The 17,392-nt window shown below is 43.3% G+C and overlaps 1 protein-coding gene and 1 long non-coding RNA gene across 5 annotated transcripts in view; one reads left to right on the top strand and one right to left on the bottom strand.

Annotated features, from left to right (window-relative positions):
- Positions 1-1,355: 1,355 nt before the first annotated feature.
- On the bottom strand, positions 1,356-10,561 carry LOC107312558. 3 transcript variants are annotated; one of them, XR_001554517.2, is made up of 3 exons: positions 10,450-10,561; positions 7,500-7,640; positions 1,356-4,806 (listed from the first exon to the last, which is right to left on the bottom strand). It is a non-coding gene; the product is annotated as an uncharacterized LOC107312558 (long non-coding RNA). The 3 variants fall into 3 exon arrangements; XR_001554516.2 differs by having other exon boundaries at positions 1,356-1,549; XR_004306929.1 differs by having other exon boundaries at positions 1,356-7,640.
- Positions 10,562-16,843: 6,282 nt separating this feature from the next.
- Positions 16,844-17,392, top strand: part of LAS1L (LAS1 like ribosome biogenesis factor) — a 29,650-nt gene continuing 29,101 nt past the window's right edge. For both annotated transcript variants that reach the window (XM_015860089.2, XM_015860087.2), the window contains exon 1: positions 16,844-17,087. In XM_015860089.2, the coding sequence (XP_015715575.1) occupies positions 16,873-17,087 (215 nt within the window). In that variant the 5' untranslated portion in view covers positions 16,844-16,872. The remainder of the gene's footprint in view (positions 17,088-17,392) is intronic.

Here is a 17,392-nt window from a genome sequence, read left to right as displayed (position 1 = left end):
TCTGCTGCTGTGATACACTGGGTAGGGCTTGCTACTATTCATCCACGCAACCATGGAGAACAGCCAGGGCCTTTTCTCTTTAGTTCTCAGGATGACAAAGGAGGAGCTCTAGATCAGGAAGGAAGGAGGCCTTACAAGGTATATTCCAGGGGAATCAGCAGAATTATATCAGGGCTGAATTTGAGATAAATGAAGTGAGAGCAAATTATTGTGTCAATTCTTGCCAAGTTTATTAGAAGTATCAGAGTTCTTCACACAAGTGTCAGTAGTTTGCCTGTCCTGGACTAATAAGCAGAATAAGCTTACTCAGTATAGACAGCGACTGATGGTCTTTGTTGATCTTTCATAAGATGCACAACAACTCCTGTGACAAGATGTCAGAGACATTTACAGTTCTAATTAATCTCTCATCACCATGGGAAGCTGTCACAGATACATTTTCCTGCTTTAACCCATTATTCTGCTGATCTATAAAGTCATTTCTTAAGAAACAGAAGGCAAGTGATATTTATTTCAAGGTTGTCATAATCAGTTGAGGAATCTCAAAGAGGCAATATTTATTGAAGCATTTCATTCTCCCTCTCTACACACATCGTGCCTCCTCCAGATCTTCATCCCCCATGCTTTATTTTCTGGGTGATTATTCAGAGGATATTCTTGCATCACTGTTTCTGTAGTACTCAGAGCTTACAACTGGAGTCCAGTCCTCCAGAGCTCTGCTAATTGCCTTCACATCATGATCAACTCTTCACTAAGTGGTTATCAATTTCTTATTTTTTGCAAGGGCTTGAGGAAATCCTGTATTCCCTTCCATTTTAGTGATGGGTGAAACAATGAGCTGTAATTTTTATTGGCTACAAGGGCTTTAAACTCAGATTTAAAGAAACCTGTGGAAGGACAAATATTTCACATTTCTTTTGTAAATTCTTTTTCTTGACTATCCTCTCCTTGCAGAGATACACACAGACACAGTTTCCTATAAGGAGTAATTTATGAGATTAATCTGGATCTAGCTTGGGCACCAGCCAGGGGCCCGATATGCAGAGATTAACAATCAAAGTCAGCCACTATCTTCCCCATAAAAGGCTCCTGGAGGAGCTAAAATAGGTTTGAGTACAAGCGCATGTTTGATGCTGATGCAGGAAAGGAAAGATAATTAACTCTGCAAGCTTCTGATTATCACTTTCACTGTCTTCACATCAGAGCAATTATTAAAAGTTACTTGCAATAGACTCTGAATCACAGAGACCATTAGTAATCCTTTAGTTAGAAACCAAGTACACTGAGATGGCAGTAAAATAGGCTCTATCTCGAGGTTGATATCTATTCCAAAAAACACATTATGAAAAAAGAGGTGATTTAAACTGTTTATTCATATTCTTCTTTTCTTCCACGCCCCTCTCCTCCCCCCAGAATCACATATAATTCTGGATTCTATGATTCTCCAAGCCTTCATTAAAGATTTCCCCAATCGTCATGCCAGCATCCATGGAAAAAAATCTTCAAAATGCATATGAAGAATATCTGACCACTCAGTCATTCTTTGTTGCTGTAGAAAGAATGTGTGGAGGAGGAAATGAAGAGTTTTTAATTATTATTATTTATTTATTTAATGGGAGTAGAAAGCAGTGAACAGGAAAGTGAGAGCTCTGCAGTGACAGCAACAACAAATCTCATCTCTTCGTAAGCCCCGTGGCTGCCATCTACACAGGATCTGCCTACACTACTGTTCAAAGGTCACTGGTTTCTTCTTCATATGAAAATGACCAATTTTTGTTTCTCCCTGAACAAAGTAAAAGTACCTGAGACACTGAAAATTCACAAATTCCATCCTAAGAAAAATCAGCTTGTTGAAATGGTGTTTTTTGTTTTGTTTTGTTTTTTGGCTGACTGAATGCTTTCTCTTTTTATTAGCCCAGCTATAAAATTAATGTAATCATATTGGCTCTCCTAGAAGTACAGACAAAATTTTCATGTTCAGGTTTCAGGCAACAGTGCAGATGCTATACTTCCTGTTAATTGTTTGTTAGTAAACATTTATACACAGTTTCTGAACTTTTAATTGCAAATAATTGTTTGCTGATTTTTTTATTTTTATTTATTTAGAGACTGACAGTGTAAAGAGTGCATCCAGCCTAGCCTTGAGCACCTCCAGGGATGGGGCGCCCACACTTCTCTGGACAGCCTATGCCAGGGTCTCACCACTGAAAGAATTTCCTCCTCACACCTAACTTAAAACTCCCCTTTTAGTTTAAAACCATTTCCTCTTGTCTTATCACTATCAGATCGTGTTGAAATACCACCAACTGAAATTTGCATAATAGATGTAGATAATCAAGGAGTCTAACTCTCCACATCTTGGTACTTTATATCATCATGCACAGCAAGAGATCTAAATTTCTTAATGTTGCACAGTTGCCAAGAACAAGTGGAAAGTCATTCAGGCGCCTCTCTGATCCACTTACTCTGTAGGTGCACAAATACTGCTGTATGGCAGGATTTTAACTTCTCAATATTACAGCATATCAATTTGTACATTCTGTTCTTTATAGGAAGTGGTGGTGCAGCCTGCTAACCTGAAAATTTCCTTGCTTACTTGAACAATTCAAACTCAGAGTAAGAGAATAATAGACCCTTACACTGGTCTTGATCAAGGTTATCAGTAACCTCAGGGACAGCAGGATACAACCCCAGTGCTATGTATGTACATGCAGGATTGAGTGAGCTGGAGAGCAAGTGGCAGAGGAGCTCGCTTTTGTCACCAGCTCTCAGCAAAAGCTGCATTTTAGTGAAGCCTGGGGCTCTCAAGAACACTTAAAAGCAGCTCTTAGTCTCTTGGGCAATTATCCTTGTCCACATTTCCCTTTTAGGTCCAGCTGGGACAGCAGAACATAAGCCCTCTTACACAAATGATCTGCTTCATGATCCCATTTCATGCTCTCATGACTCCAGAAAGCTGCTCAGTGCCTTCTTACATGCACAGGAAGGCTCAATCAAATGTCCTAGGATGTTCCCAGCCCAAGCCCATCATCCTTTATTCTCACATAATGCAACGCAATGGAAAGTATAGAAATAATAGAAGGGTAGCAAAGTATTAGACTACAGCAAACATGGATAAGCCCAAATATAGCAGCTGTGAACGCAAACAGAAAGAAAGAAAATATACTTACCTTTGGAAGGCCTCACGTATGCAAGGATCCCCAGCAAAATACCCTCACCTCCACTGCCAACCTTTAAATGCAGGCTGGGTCTGCATGCACCTGAGCTCCCACCAGGTGCTCAATCACTCTTCCAAGCCACAATTTAGCATTTCCACTACAACTCATAAGCCATTTAACAGCCATTGTGGGAGAGGGAACACAGTTATTCCTCCAGAATCAACTATCATAAGTAGGAATTACCTGTCCTGAAGCAGTAGCTGGTAAATAAGCTACATGTTAATGCTCAGGCAGCCTTGCTTCTGATGTTGGCAGTGGTTTGAGATGTCGTGCATTCAGCTGCAGGCCTGTATGGTATGTAGGCTGTAACTGAGCTGGATTAAGAAGTTTTCAGCCCTCCCGTCATCACTAAACAAAACTCCCATGAGAATCACCAGTTACTCAACCACCAGACTATTAGTAAGCTGCATCTACACTAACTTTTTAGTTCAGATCAGGAGTTGTTTTTTGAAGTGAATTTCCTGTTCACTGCATTTCATTTCCTGTTGTGCTGTAGCCTCATAATTGGTAGACTAAATTCCCTTTGGATGAAAATAGGCCAGAAGATGTGATCCAAGAATACATCTAATGAGCTGCAGCAATAATTTGGCTAACAAGGCAAGAATAGAGTGTCTCCAAAATAAGCTCCCTCTGAAACATTTCATGTCCATGTTAGATATTTAACTGCAGCTGTTTTGTTTTCCAGATCCGACCCTATTACACCACTGTATGGGAAACTATTAATCACAGCCTAAACCTCTGATTAACCCATCTGAGGCAAGTGACAGTCAGCTGCAGGAGCACAGGTGAAGGTAATTCAGCTGTGCTCCCAGAAAGAGTGGAGCCTGACTCCACCTCTCCTGGATCCCATTTAAGGCCAACCACCATTAAGGTAGTATCTCTTTCTGGAGATTGCTCCTGTGTGGAGCTTTTGTGGTAAGCCTTAATGCTAGTGAGCATCTATCTTGACTGCGAGTTTCTTCCTTATATATCCTCTGGTGATCCATTCACTTTGTAATTACACCTATACAGCCTCACTACTTAAAGTAGACATGCTTACCTGTCAAAACAACCTGTTTGTCTATTGAACTTGTTTAAGCATTTTTATTAGAACAAATTTTAGGCTATGTCAGCTGGTAGAACTAAACTGGGGAGCATGGAGACATGTAGATTTACTGTGGGGACAGTAACCTTCAAGGCAGACAAGCTCCAGTACAGACAGAATAGTGTCCTCAGCCTCAGGAAACCCAAGGCATACCTGGGGGCCAGGCTGGCCAATGCTGCATTGATTGTTAACCTGTAGTTCTGGAGTTGGCTCCTTATCTCTCCTCCCCTCTGCAAAATGCCACAGCCTCATCCATGGACAAAAAACTTCTTCTCCTTGAATGTATGTGCTTCCCCAAAAATCTTACCCACAAGTTAGCACTCGCATACAAACTTGCTGGTATTGCTGCTTATAAATCTAGCTTCTCCCTACTACTCCAGGGTTCCTCATTGACACAGTGATCCAGTTCACACAGAGCAGGAGGGAACTCTCAGTTTTCATGTGAACATTACATCAGTTCTCCCCACTGTACTGAAACTTCATCAAAATTGATGCACTTCAGTCCTAGCAATAAAGAGGAGAGAGAAAAATGGCCCATGTTTCCAGCTAGTGACACATAATATAGAAGATGATCTCAGCACCGTTACAGACAAATCACCCTTTACCAGTTCTTTCCGTGGCATCATTCATTTTTTCCTGAGATTTAGATTTATTTTTGGAGGTCATAAAAATACACAGGGAGTTGCCAGTCATTTTTATTCCAGTGCAGGAATGCTATATACAGGAGACATTATTTTTGGCTCCTACTTGAATTGTTGTGTTTTTTTCTTCTTTTCTTCCAAGTGAGAATCAATCCGTGACAGAAGGCAATGTTGTCTAGGTAAGTATTACTGCTGCTTCTGTGCTAGGATATCGAGCAGCCTCAAAGCAAATAGACAATTAATTAATTGTAAAAAACAGTGCATCATTGTGCAGGAGATTCCTTGGGCTGGAGTATAATCTGAAGTGTTCACAATACCTTTCCCACCCAGCTCGCTCACAAGTGAAGGGAACTCCCTCCCACCCTGTTAATGCTACAAGGTGTGATCTGAAGTCAGGATTACGTGACTCTGAGAGGCAGACACCCCTGGGCAGTACTGGTTCCCCCCAGTACTGTATATGCAGTCCTTTCTTTTTTCCACAGTGATGCACCACACAGCCCCAGTTTGACACAGACATAGCAGATAACATAATTTGTATTTCCTAGGTTTTCACAAAGCACTCCCTTGCCATTCCATCTCTGTTCTTAAAATACAGAGAGGGACAGTTGGTCATTAAAAACAGGGATGGATAGGTGGGTAAATGGATAGATATGTAGATAACATATGGATAAGTAAGTAGATGAATGGATGCATGCATATATACAATGTTATTAGATATTCTCTGTCCTAACTGACTGCCATTCAGCAATAGACACAGTATAAGGGTGGCTAATATAAAGATGTTTTATTTCCCATACACACAGAAAAGCAAATACTCCATCCCAGTAATGCCTACTGTTTTTCAGGAGAATTCTTCTATCTTCATGGGGACTACAAGCTTATATGTCCAAAACAGCCATAAGGTTTTTCCTTTGTCTTGCAGTTTTTTCCTCTCACGCAACTAATTTCTGGTTTTGAAGTTTCTTGTCTTGTTTTGTTTGTTTTGGTTTTTTGTTTTTTGTTTTTATAAAATTCCCTGAGTTAAAACTACAAAAAAGCTCCCAGCGTCAAACCAGATCTTCCAATCCTAAACATATTTTAAGACTACTTCCAAGCCTAGATGACTTTTCCCTTCATGAACAGAAACATCCATACTCAGCAATCCTGGGGGCAGGGAGGATTTGTACACTGCTGCAGATGTCCCTCTTCATTGCAGGGGAGTTGCACTAGGTGACTTTTAAGGGTTCCTTCTAACTCAACTGATTCTATGAAGGTTGTACAGTGCTTTGAAAATACAGAAGTCCTCCATACCATTCTATTTTAGAAACCACACAGCAATCAGCATACCAAATTCCCTCTTTGTGAACAATTCTTTCTCAGTATACAGCTAATCATTAAGCAGAAAAGATGGATCCTCAAGAGCACATGAAATATCAGAAGTCCTCACTGAAGCCAATGAGTTAAACAGCCTTCTGGCACTCCCAGGGCTGAGTCTCAACGTATCAAACTTTTGTCTGTGAATGGACCTTCTGGATTTCTGAATGCTGAGAGAGAAGCAGCAGGGCATGGGTCAAGCTGCCTCTTCCCTGAATCACAGCACAAGGCTTCACTAACCTGTCAGCGAGCCTCCCTGTACTCACAGTGCCATTGTTTCAGAGAGATGGTGGGGATAAACAGGGTGCAGCAATTTCCTACAGCACCAATTACTGGCCATATGAGTGGGGCCTCATAGTTCAGGGTGCTGAAGTCTTTGTCTCTGCAGGGAAAAAGCAACTTGCCTCACAGAGCTCTAAGACTACCAGACAACACTTGATTTCCTCTGTTGACAGCTACCAGAGGAGCACCTAATTGGAATCAGCAGACACCCAGTTTGCTGGAAGGAGCTTGATCGGATGCTTGTGTGAACTCCCTAGCTTCTCTTCGTGTCACTCATAGCAGGACATCCAAAGTAAGGAAAAAACGTACATGTTTTGAAACACACTGTGAACTAGAGAATGAGTTTGAGATTTTTTGCTCCCTAGCTGCACCCAAATCACTATTTTCATGTTTGAAGTAATTATCTTCATTATTCTTACCATTGTAGACTTAAAAAATATGTATATACACCCACACATACCCAGTTCCAGGACCTCAGGTTCATTTAAAAAAAAAAAAAAAAAAAAAAGCTGTGGATATTAAAATCCTCAAAGCTAAATCATAAACACTGGCAATATTGCTTTACTTCACTACAATGAACGTCAATGTTAAAATAATAGAAGACTTAGCTCCATATCTCTGGAAGTGCTTAAACACTCCTGTGAAAGAAGGTTTAGTTCTAAACTTTACACTGTATAAGATATTCTCACCAAAGGACTGGTCCACAATACTGACCATATTTTAGTACTTTAAATCATACTCCTATTTTTATGTTTCATAAACCATGAGGTTTGGCTTCTGAATCATTTCATCATCATATTCATTCATCCATATCAGTATGAGACATGTATCAGCATTACAGATATAAAAAGACACTTCAGGTTAAGACCTGCATCTGATAAAAGCAGCAAAAAACCACAAAAAATAATAATAATAATTTACCTTTGACTCTCCAAATCGTTCATCAGAAGTTTTCCATTGTGTTCTGTAGGAGCTGAGCAAAGACACAGCAATAGCACGTTGTGTTGGTCCTCCTCCACTGTGACATCTTTCTGCCTTCTGCTTCAGTTTATACACAAAGAGCTAGGAAACATCAAAGGTCTCATTTTGCTTTTGGCAGCTGTGATGATAGGGTTTCCCTCATCTCACACCCATGCTGCATGTTTCCTCAGGATTCACACCAGCAAGGTTAAAACTGCACAGCAGAGCCATTTTTTTTACCCCTTTTTGTTTATGAAAAAATAATTAAAAATAAAAATCAACAATAAGGAGAGCAGCAACCATAACACATTAGCCTTTATTTTGTCTGCTGGCATTCCCTGAATCACACTGGTTGAAAGGGACCTTAAGAGAACATCTACTCCAACATCCTCTGCTAAAGCAAGCTGAATTTGCTGTAGATTGTTCCACAAAGAGAGCTGCTGGCAATACCAGCATAAGAATAATGGGAGAAAACAACACACGAATAGCTGTGTACCCAGATGAGATTTACAGAGTTGCCTGCTTTGATTGCTGATGCATGGAAGAGCTGTGTATTACAGAAATAAATAACCTCCTTTCACCTCCATACCTGCAGGAAGTTTTCTTGTTTCCTCTTATAGAATAATGGGAAGGGAAAACAGGATTACAATGGGCCTCCATGTCAACTAGCACTGACTAGCTTTGTGAACACCTGAAAGGCTGCAGAACATTAGATATGCACACATTGCTTCACAAAATACAAGCAATAAATGAAGGTTCATATTTGAGCCAAAACGCTACTTTGCTTTTGACAGAAAAAAAGATGTGGCAGCACAGCAAGGCAGGATAAAGGATCCTTTTCATCCAAGGATTGAAGAATTGAGATAACTAATTAAACCCATTTCTCCACAGAGAACAGAATTAGACTGCGGTGAATACACAAAGTGAAGAGCAGCATTGCATGAGCAAGTCAATCCTGTGCCATGGGAACAGAGAACATACTGACATAGCACCATCTTTTCTTGCATGAGAGGGTGTATGGGAAACTGTTGATCACAGCCTGAACCTCTGGTGATCCAGCTGAGGCAAGCAATGAATTAGCTGTGGGAGCACAGGTGAAGGTAATTCAGCTGTGCTACCAAATGGGTTGGAGCTTGGCTCTACCTCTCCCAGATCCCATGTAAGGGCAGACTACCACTAAGGCAGGATCTCTTTCTCTGGAGATCTCTCCTTCGTGGAGTTTACTGCGAACCTTCAACATCAGTCAGCATTTTCCATTTACCATAGATTATCTTTCTATCATGATAATTTTTCATACAAAACATCTGTTTAACCTCTGTTTACCTATAGACTGTATAACTGTGCTATTGTATAATTGCACAGAAGGGATCGACACCCTAGAAATGCAGAACATAACATCTTGATGAATATTTACACCACACCAAACATATCAGATACCTACAAATGCATAACAGCAATAATTCATCTGTCATCAGGTACTCATCCCTGCTGCTGGCTCCTCTGCTATTTGGTAGGCCATATCTTTTTAATGCATATCAACAAAAATCCCAAAGCCAGAATAATTGCACATTAGATCTGGTAAATTCAGTGCTCAGAAAGAGCACCTTTCCTTACCTCTTCTGCCAAGAACACACAAGCCTCAGCCCTCAGATGAGATGCAGAATTATAGAAATCAGGGCTTCAATACTCCATAGCCATGTCAATGATACCTGAGTAATTTGCTTTCCTGGTACTTACATTAAGGTTCCTAGGTCTTGATTTCAGTGGATGCAGGGTTCTGCATTAGTTGTGCATAAACTTAAATTCCCAGCAATGCAAATGGGCGATGCTGGCAATGAAGAGTAAACTACTCAATGAGTGATAATCATCTTATATAAATAGCTTTGAAAGGAACTCAGCATGGCAAAGAACTGAATGGCCTGGTTCTCCTACCCAAAATAGCAGAAATGGGACAACTCCCTTTTGTATTCCAGTAAATCCAAGGTCAAGTAATAACAGCAAAACTTACACATGCCTGTTACATTCATCCAGTAAACTGCAAGACCATTCTGTTTATTTTGATGTCAAACCCCAAGCATGTTTTATTTACTAGACTTTTTTTAAAATCATTTTTCTCCTGACTGACTTTCTTCAGACCATTAAAATCTACTTTGTGATCAAATTCAATTTGCTGACAATGTTTAGGTATATAGGATTAGTATAAAACCAAGTGAAGAGAATAAGGAGAATAAGTTCCATTTTAAAAGGTGGTTTTTGTTCAATGTCAGTGCCTCAGTCTGTTTACATTTCAAGTGAAGATAGTAATTTCTCCTGTTTGGGGAAGAAAATATTACCTTGTATTCATGTTTGCAAAGCATTTGGCAGACAGGATGGTCTGAGTCCAAATAACTACAGTTACAGTACCATACTGCTGAAGTTTGTTACTCTGATGATGAAGAAAAAAAATCTCAGGTATCCAACAGTGGTCTGCCTGAATGGCTGGTCACAAAGTGCGGCTGAAGGGTGGGTGTGGATTCAGCCAACTTTTATCCCTCCCAGAAAAGCTATGGCACAAACTGAGAACAGTGAATCAGGATTAACTGTAACTGAGACACAAATCTGACTGGTTGAGTCAAATCCCAGGACAGTTCATGTATCTGAGCTCAGAATAGCTCAGCTCTTCATTTTCCAGACGAATGTCTTCTGATGTAGTACACAGGAAAGGAGGAAGAACGTTTCACTGGCAGGCTGTGCCACATTTGGGACTAGAATTATTACTCAGAATTATCAATTTAATATCATATTGGACCACTCTATATTATCTACAGCTTTTTGACTTAATTACGCTGTTTGTGGAGTGGAACTAGAAGTGAGTACTGTAAAAAGAGGATGTCTGGAACAAATAGCTGGCATGATTAGGGGGAGAGCTTACCTCTGCTTGTCCTCTGCTAAGAGCATTTCTTACATTTCCGCTCTACTTTAAAGCGAGCCCAGTTCCAGGCATCGATGTATCATGAGGTATAAACGGTTCCTCTTTAGGAAAAGTAAAAGCAGTTCTTCCTGTTTGTGAAATCCCCACATCACCAAGAACAAGAAATCTTTCAAAACTCAATCTTCACTGCTCACAGAGCTTCACTGCCTTATAGGGTCTGAATCCCCTGGAATCACGCTGGGGGTGGGCTGGGAATGCTGACTTTTCCTCCTTCTGGGTGATTCTGGGAGGTCCGGAAGTGATGTCACAGTACATTTTAGGCTACAATAACAGGAAATCATCGAGTGTTTATACTGGCAAACTGGGCTGTGATGTGATTTTCCTCTTGTTTCCCCCTCCCTGCCTCACCCCCACCATTGACTTCCTTGGTATATCTGCTTCCTCTGATTAAAATACTACAAGGTGACAACACTGAAGGAGAAAAAAAGGCAAGCAGGGTAGAGAGATAGAAAGGCATATTTTGAAGGGATGTCTCTCCCATTATCACTCACAAACAGCAAATTGTCAACCCCTGCCCCTGGCCATACACATGCTGTGTTAGTACAGCAGCCCAAAAACTTGGCCTGATGAGGCACTAGAGGATACACCCTTCCCCAGTACAGGTGAATCACACATCAAATCTCAGCAACATTTTGCTCTGGCTGCAGAAACTGTGCCACACAGGTGGGATTGAAAATATACTGAATAGGCTGATGGACTCCAAGGAAGAGGAGACCACATTTCCAAGTTTGGGTCAGAGGAAGAATGCAAATTACCTGTGCCCAGAGTCCATACCACAGTGTGACACCCACATTGATTCTTAACAGGAGGTCCTTGAGAGTGTTTGGTTTGGGCAGAATTTAAAGCATTGCTTGGACCAGGGATGTACACAAATCTTATATATCCCATCCGTTCCAGCTCGCTAAAAATGATAGAAGAATTAGGAATTTACAAGGGAGTTTTCTGTATGGTAGGATTTTCTACAAGAAAAACTAGTATCTCTGCTAGGCTTACCAGCTTTTGGGCAGTTTGTGTTTCCCTGAAAAATATGACATGAATGTATTCTTCAGGCTCATTGCCACTGCAGTGGGCTAGCAGAGCTCAAAAAACAGTTTTGAGCTGTGGGACATGAAGGAGACACACAGGGTGGCCATCTCTAGAATGTGTACTAGGATGGCTGGAGTTGAAGGAGGATATACAAAGAGATAGAAGAGACAGGTCATTTACAACAATGTGAAAGAAACTGTGAGGTGAGAAGAACAGCAAATATTAAAGAAGTTCACTGAAGAGGAAGATGCTTAAAAGCAGCATACCTCAATATAAGCTGGAGTATCCTTTCTACACACTCTCACAAGATTAATCATAGGATGCCCTGGGTTGAAAGGAACCTCAAAGGTCATTTAGTGCTAGATCAAGCACTAGATCAGATTGCCCAGGGCCCCATCCAGCCTGGCCTTGAACACTTCCAGATATAGGGCATCCACAGCCTCCCAAGGCAACCTGTTCCAGCACTTCACCACATCTTCCTGATATCTAATATAAATCTTCTCCTCCTTCCCTTTAAAATCATTATCCCTTGCCTTATCACTGCCTTTTACAGAATCAAAGAATCACAGAATGACCCAGGTTGGAAGGGACTTCAAGGATCATGAAGTTCCAACCCCCCTGCCTGGCAGGGTCACCAGGTTACTAGATCAGATTGCCCAGGGCCCCATCCAACCTGGCCTTGAACACCTTGAAAGATGGGGCATCCACAACCTCCCTGGGCAGCCTGTTCCAGTACCTCACCACTCTCCTAGTAAAGAACTTCCCCCTAACATCCAACCTAAATCTACCCTCTTTCAACTTAAATCCATTTCCCCTTGTCCTGGCATTATCAGTCCTTTAGAAGAGTTTACTCCCCTCTTGGATATAGGTTCCCTTCAGGTACTGGAAGGCTGCAATGAGGTCACCCTGCAGCCTTCTTTTCTCCAGGCTGAACAAGCCTAGCTCCCTCAGTCTGTCTTCATAGGGGAAGTGCTCCAGCCCCCTGATCATCTTTGTCGCTATCCTCTGGACCCTTTTCAACAGCTCCACGTCTTTCTTTTGCTGAGGGCTCCATACCTGGACACAGTACTCCAGATGGGGCCTCACAAGAGCAGAGAGGGACAATCACCTCCCTGTCCCTGCTGGCCACCCCTCTCCTGATGGTGCCCAGGATCCCATTTGCTTTCCGGGCTGCCAGAGCGCACTGCTGGCTCATGTTGAGTCTTTTGTCCATCAGGACCCCCAGGTCCTTCTCTACCGAGCTGCTCTCAAGGACCACTCCTCCCAGCCTGTACAGGTGCCTGGGGTTCTTCCGGCCCAAGTGCAAAACCTTGCACTTTGCCATGTTGAACCTCATTAAGTTCACCCAGGCCCATCTTTCAAGTCTGTTGAGGTCCCTCTGAATGGCATACCTTCCTCCCTCCAAATCAACCGCACCACTCAGCTTGGTGTCATCAGCAAACTTGCTGAGGGTGCACTCCATTCCCTCATCGATGTCATTAATAAAGATATTAAAGAGCACCGGTCCCAAGACAGACCCTTGGGGGACACCACTTGTTACTGGCCTCCACCTGGACATAGAGCCATTGACCACCACCCTCTGTCTGAGGCCTTTCAACCAATTGCTTATCCATCGAGTTGTCCGCCCATCAAAACCACATCCCTCCAATTTGGAGATGAGGATGTGCTGGGGCACCACGTAAAAGGCCTTGCTCAAGCCCAGGTAAGTGACATCAGTCGCCTTCCCTTTGTCAATGGGCGCCGTTACTCCATCATAGAAGGCCACAAGATTGGTTAAGCATGACCTTCCCCTGGTGAAGCCGTGCTGGCTGTCTTGGATCACACGCTCATTCCTCATGTGATCCAGCATGTTGTCCAGGAGGATCTGTTCCATGATCTTCCTGGGCACGGAGGTGAAACTCACCGGCCTGTAGTTCCCCAGGTCCTCCCTGCTCCCCTTCTTGTATATGGGAGTGACGTGACCCTTCCTCCAGTCATCTGGGACCTCACCTGACAGCCACAACTTCTCAAATATGATGGAGAGCGGCTCGGCAACCACCTCAGCCAGCTCCTTCAGGACCCTAGGATGCACACCATCCGGCCCCATAGACTTGTACCCATTCAGTCTCAAACTTTTACACTACCATGCAAAAAGTTTCCCTCCTGTTTATAATCCCCTCTTAAATACTGGAAGCCTGCAATGAAGTCTCCCCAGAGTACTTTCTTCTCCAAGTGAAGAAGCCTAGCTCTCTCAGCTGGCTTTATAGGACAGGGGCTCCAGCCCTCTGAACATCTTCACTGCCTTCCTCTGGACCCTCTCCAAAAGCTCCACATCTTTCCTGTGCTGGGGGCCTCAGACCTGAGTGCAGTATTCTGCATGGGGCCTCATAAGAGCAGAGCAGAGTGGGATGATCCCCTCCCTCACTCTGCTGCCACCTCTGTTGATACAGCCAAGGATAATGTTGGCCTTCCAGGCTGCAGAAGCACACTACAAGATCACGTTAAGACTTTCCTCTACCAGAACCCCAAGTCCTAATCAGCAAGACTACTTTCAAGTTCTTCTCCCAGACTGTATATGTATCTGAAGTACCTCATGAAACTGAAAAGGCAGTCCAGGATGAAGATTTAGCACACAATGCACTTAGCCTGCAATAGGATGTCACTGAGCAAGCAGAATTTGTGCTGATTCAGAAGAAGACTGGATTCTTTACTGCTAACAGGTCCGTGGTGTTTTTAACAAACAGAAACAAAGACTGGAGCAGCAGAGCACACAAATTTCTAACCAGTCTTTTAGTAGACTGTACACAGACTCACCTTGCTCCAAGAAGCATAGACCCACAGGAACCCTGTCTCTTATTTCTTCAGTTCTTCCCATCTCTCAGTTTTCCATAACATCAGAATGTAATGGCTCAAACTACATGAAGATCCTGACACGAGTCTTACATTTAGCCACTCTTGCTGATAAAGAGCTTCTCTGACACCTTCAGCAGCTGTCACAGATTTACACAGGTTGCTTTTCGCGCTAAAACCTTTATTCTCTGTGTATGCCTTTTTAGTGTGTGTTAGCTGTGAATTCCTGTGTCTACAGCCAGAAAGCAGCAGAAAGGACATCCCCTGATCCCACATAGGCATCCTCTCTATGAAATCCTTTAGTAGATCATAAGCCTGTTTCTAGGAAATAAACTGTTAAGTAAGGAAACTACTGCTTCCTTTGAAAACAGAACATTGTGTTCAGACTTAGGAGTGCATAACTCCAAAATGAGAGAAATCCAACTCCCAGTCACTGTCTTGTAGTAGGATTTACTGTCTTAACCCTAACATGAGTTCTCCTTAGCCCAAATGATATTTCTTTGGTGCTTGCTTGATCATAAGTGGTATATCCATTTATACCTGCTGAGTCTCTAAGTGGTTAGCCACGCCTCAAGCATAGCTAATAGGAATGAAGACAGAAAACGCATAGCTTACCTGAGGCCACAGTTGTCCCAACTGATAGAAGTCATGGAATCTTAGCTGATGCAACAGTGTTCTTTCTCCTTCCTCTGCATCTCTCCTCTCCTCTTATCTCACTCACAAGAACTAGAATTTGAATAAGGCTGAGAAATCTCCCAAATGGAAAACCAAAAAGGCTGAGACAGCAAAATCAGCCTAGATTATAGCATCTGTCTTAGAGCACCATGGATGCATCTAACACATTTAGAAATAGTAGATCTTTGATCAAAAAAACTCAAAACAGATCCAATCCTTTAGAAATTTCTCTTTGCTTTGTGGAACAGCTGAAGCATACTCTATAGATTAGGGCAGCCTTAAAGACTTCTGAGTCTCCTTCAGGACAGTCACTAGTTGCCTTCTTTATTTTCCCCACAGATGACAATTATTACTTAAATAGGTTTTTAATGACCACTTACTCTCAGCCCCAAGATGTCAATTCTCCAAGCCTTCAGATTCTTAGCCTGGAGCTGAAATAGTTTTATGATTTCATAGTATCATAGTATCACAGTCTCGTGTAGGTTGGAAGGGACCTTAGAGATCATCGAGTCCAACCCCCGGGATTCGAGCCTCCTGTGTAGCAGAGTGACACTTCTACCACTTGCGCCACAGGGGATTCAAACCCGGGCCCCGGTGTTGCAAAGCGGCATTCCTACCACTTGCGCCACCGGGGCACACGGTATTTCTGTGTTACTAAAATGCAGAATGCCATTTATCCAAAGTTTCTGATTTCAGTACTTTGTAAATTGGCCAGATGTTCATTCTCCAAATGGAATTGTCATTTATTACATTGTTCTGTAATCTAATTGTATAATCTCCACGTATATATAGCATTTCAGCTTACACAAAGTGAGACTGTTTCCTCAGGAACAACACAACACCTACATTACCAAGATAATGTGCAAGGCACTGAAACCTAACTCCATGAAGGTTTTTTGAGCTGGTCTTCAGATATACATTCATTCTCCATGAAAACCAGTGCCAAGTTCTCAGCAAGAGTAGATCCAACAGAACTACAACAATCTCTATGTATTAGTACACTGACTTTGCCTTAACATTGCAGCTGTAAATACTGGTTTCATGACAAATAAGAGCAGATACTAACTGACATGACAGGAGGTACATTAGGACCTATGTGGAGTTATAGTGCATAGAAATGACCCCATTCTGACGTTCACACTATGCTTCCTGTGCAGAAATGAGCCTGCTGTACATGCTTAGAGAGCACCCTCTCCTGGGGGCAGCAGTGAAAGTAGAAAACCTCTCCTATGGAACATCTACTGAAAGATGGGTGTACAACAGAGGGGCTGGCTAAACACAGAGAGAAGTGCTGCAGACAACAAACAAACACTGAAGCACCTCTTAAATGTGCAGCCAGTAGCAGGTAACCGCTCCAGAAGGTTTGACATGGATTTTTAAAATGGGATTATGGCCTATGATTAACACTACAGACCATTTCCTAAGCTGGGGAAAGCAGCACACCTCTGCATCTATTGTTATTACCTTAACACTCACAGAGTGAAAAGTTTTTTCAAGCATAGGCCAGATCTTAAACTGCCGGTAAACTCTCCAGTTGAAATGCTTTCTTATGCCAGCACTATGAAGCACCAGTTATCAGTCTGTTCATCTCCACCCCAGGGCTCCTCTGTTATTCAGCTTCAGTCAGCAACAGGATGTCGCTGTGGCTCCTGTGTTTCCCAAAATGCCAGCCCTCCTTCTCAGTCAGTCCTACAGGCATTTACAGGGCAGTGGGAACGTAGGGCCCTGCAACGTGTACGCATGTGTGCAAAGTCCCAGCGCGACCCACACAGCTCCCCGCCGCGCCCCCCGCCCGGAAGCGACACCCGTAGGAGCGGAAGCTCGGCGCGGGGGATGGGCCGCAGCCGCGCCATGGCGGGCAGCTCCGGGATCGCGTGTCGCCGCGGCCGACGGTCTTTTTCCCCACCCCGTAAGCGGCTGAAGCCGCTGCGAACTGTGGTGGCGTGGAGGGGAAGGGCGGAATGGGATCAGGTGATGGTGGGGCTGTACTGCGGAGACAGCCGGCTGCAGCAGGAGGCGCTGGATCGGGTGTCGGCCTGGAAGAGCCGGTACGGGCCGCGTTCCGGCGGGGATGGAGGGGGGGGGTGTGTGTTTCTGTGAGCCTGAAGTCCGCCCTGCCGGCTCCACACCTGGCTGGTCCCGGCATCGTGCGCTGTGTCTGTGAAGGAGGCTGCGGTTGCGTGCGCATCATGGGGGCTTCGTCCTGCAGGGTGCCTTCTTCATGCCGGAGCTTCCAGACACGTATAGATAGTGCTGTAATAGTCGGGTCCAGGGCTGCCAGGGAAGGCAGAAGCCGTGCGTCCCCTCCACTTCATAGACTGGTTTCTGTTCAGATTGTGCTGCTCTTGAGTGC

The sequence above is a fragment of the Coturnix japonica genome, chromosome 4, assembly GCF_001577835.2.
Source record: "Coturnix japonica isolate 7356 chromosome 4, Coturnix japonica 2.1, whole genome shotgun sequence".
Taxonomy (NCBI): Eukaryota; Metazoa; Chordata; class Aves; order Galliformes; family Phasianidae; genus Coturnix; species Coturnix japonica.
This window is presented reverse-complemented; position numbering and strand designations above follow the sequence as displayed.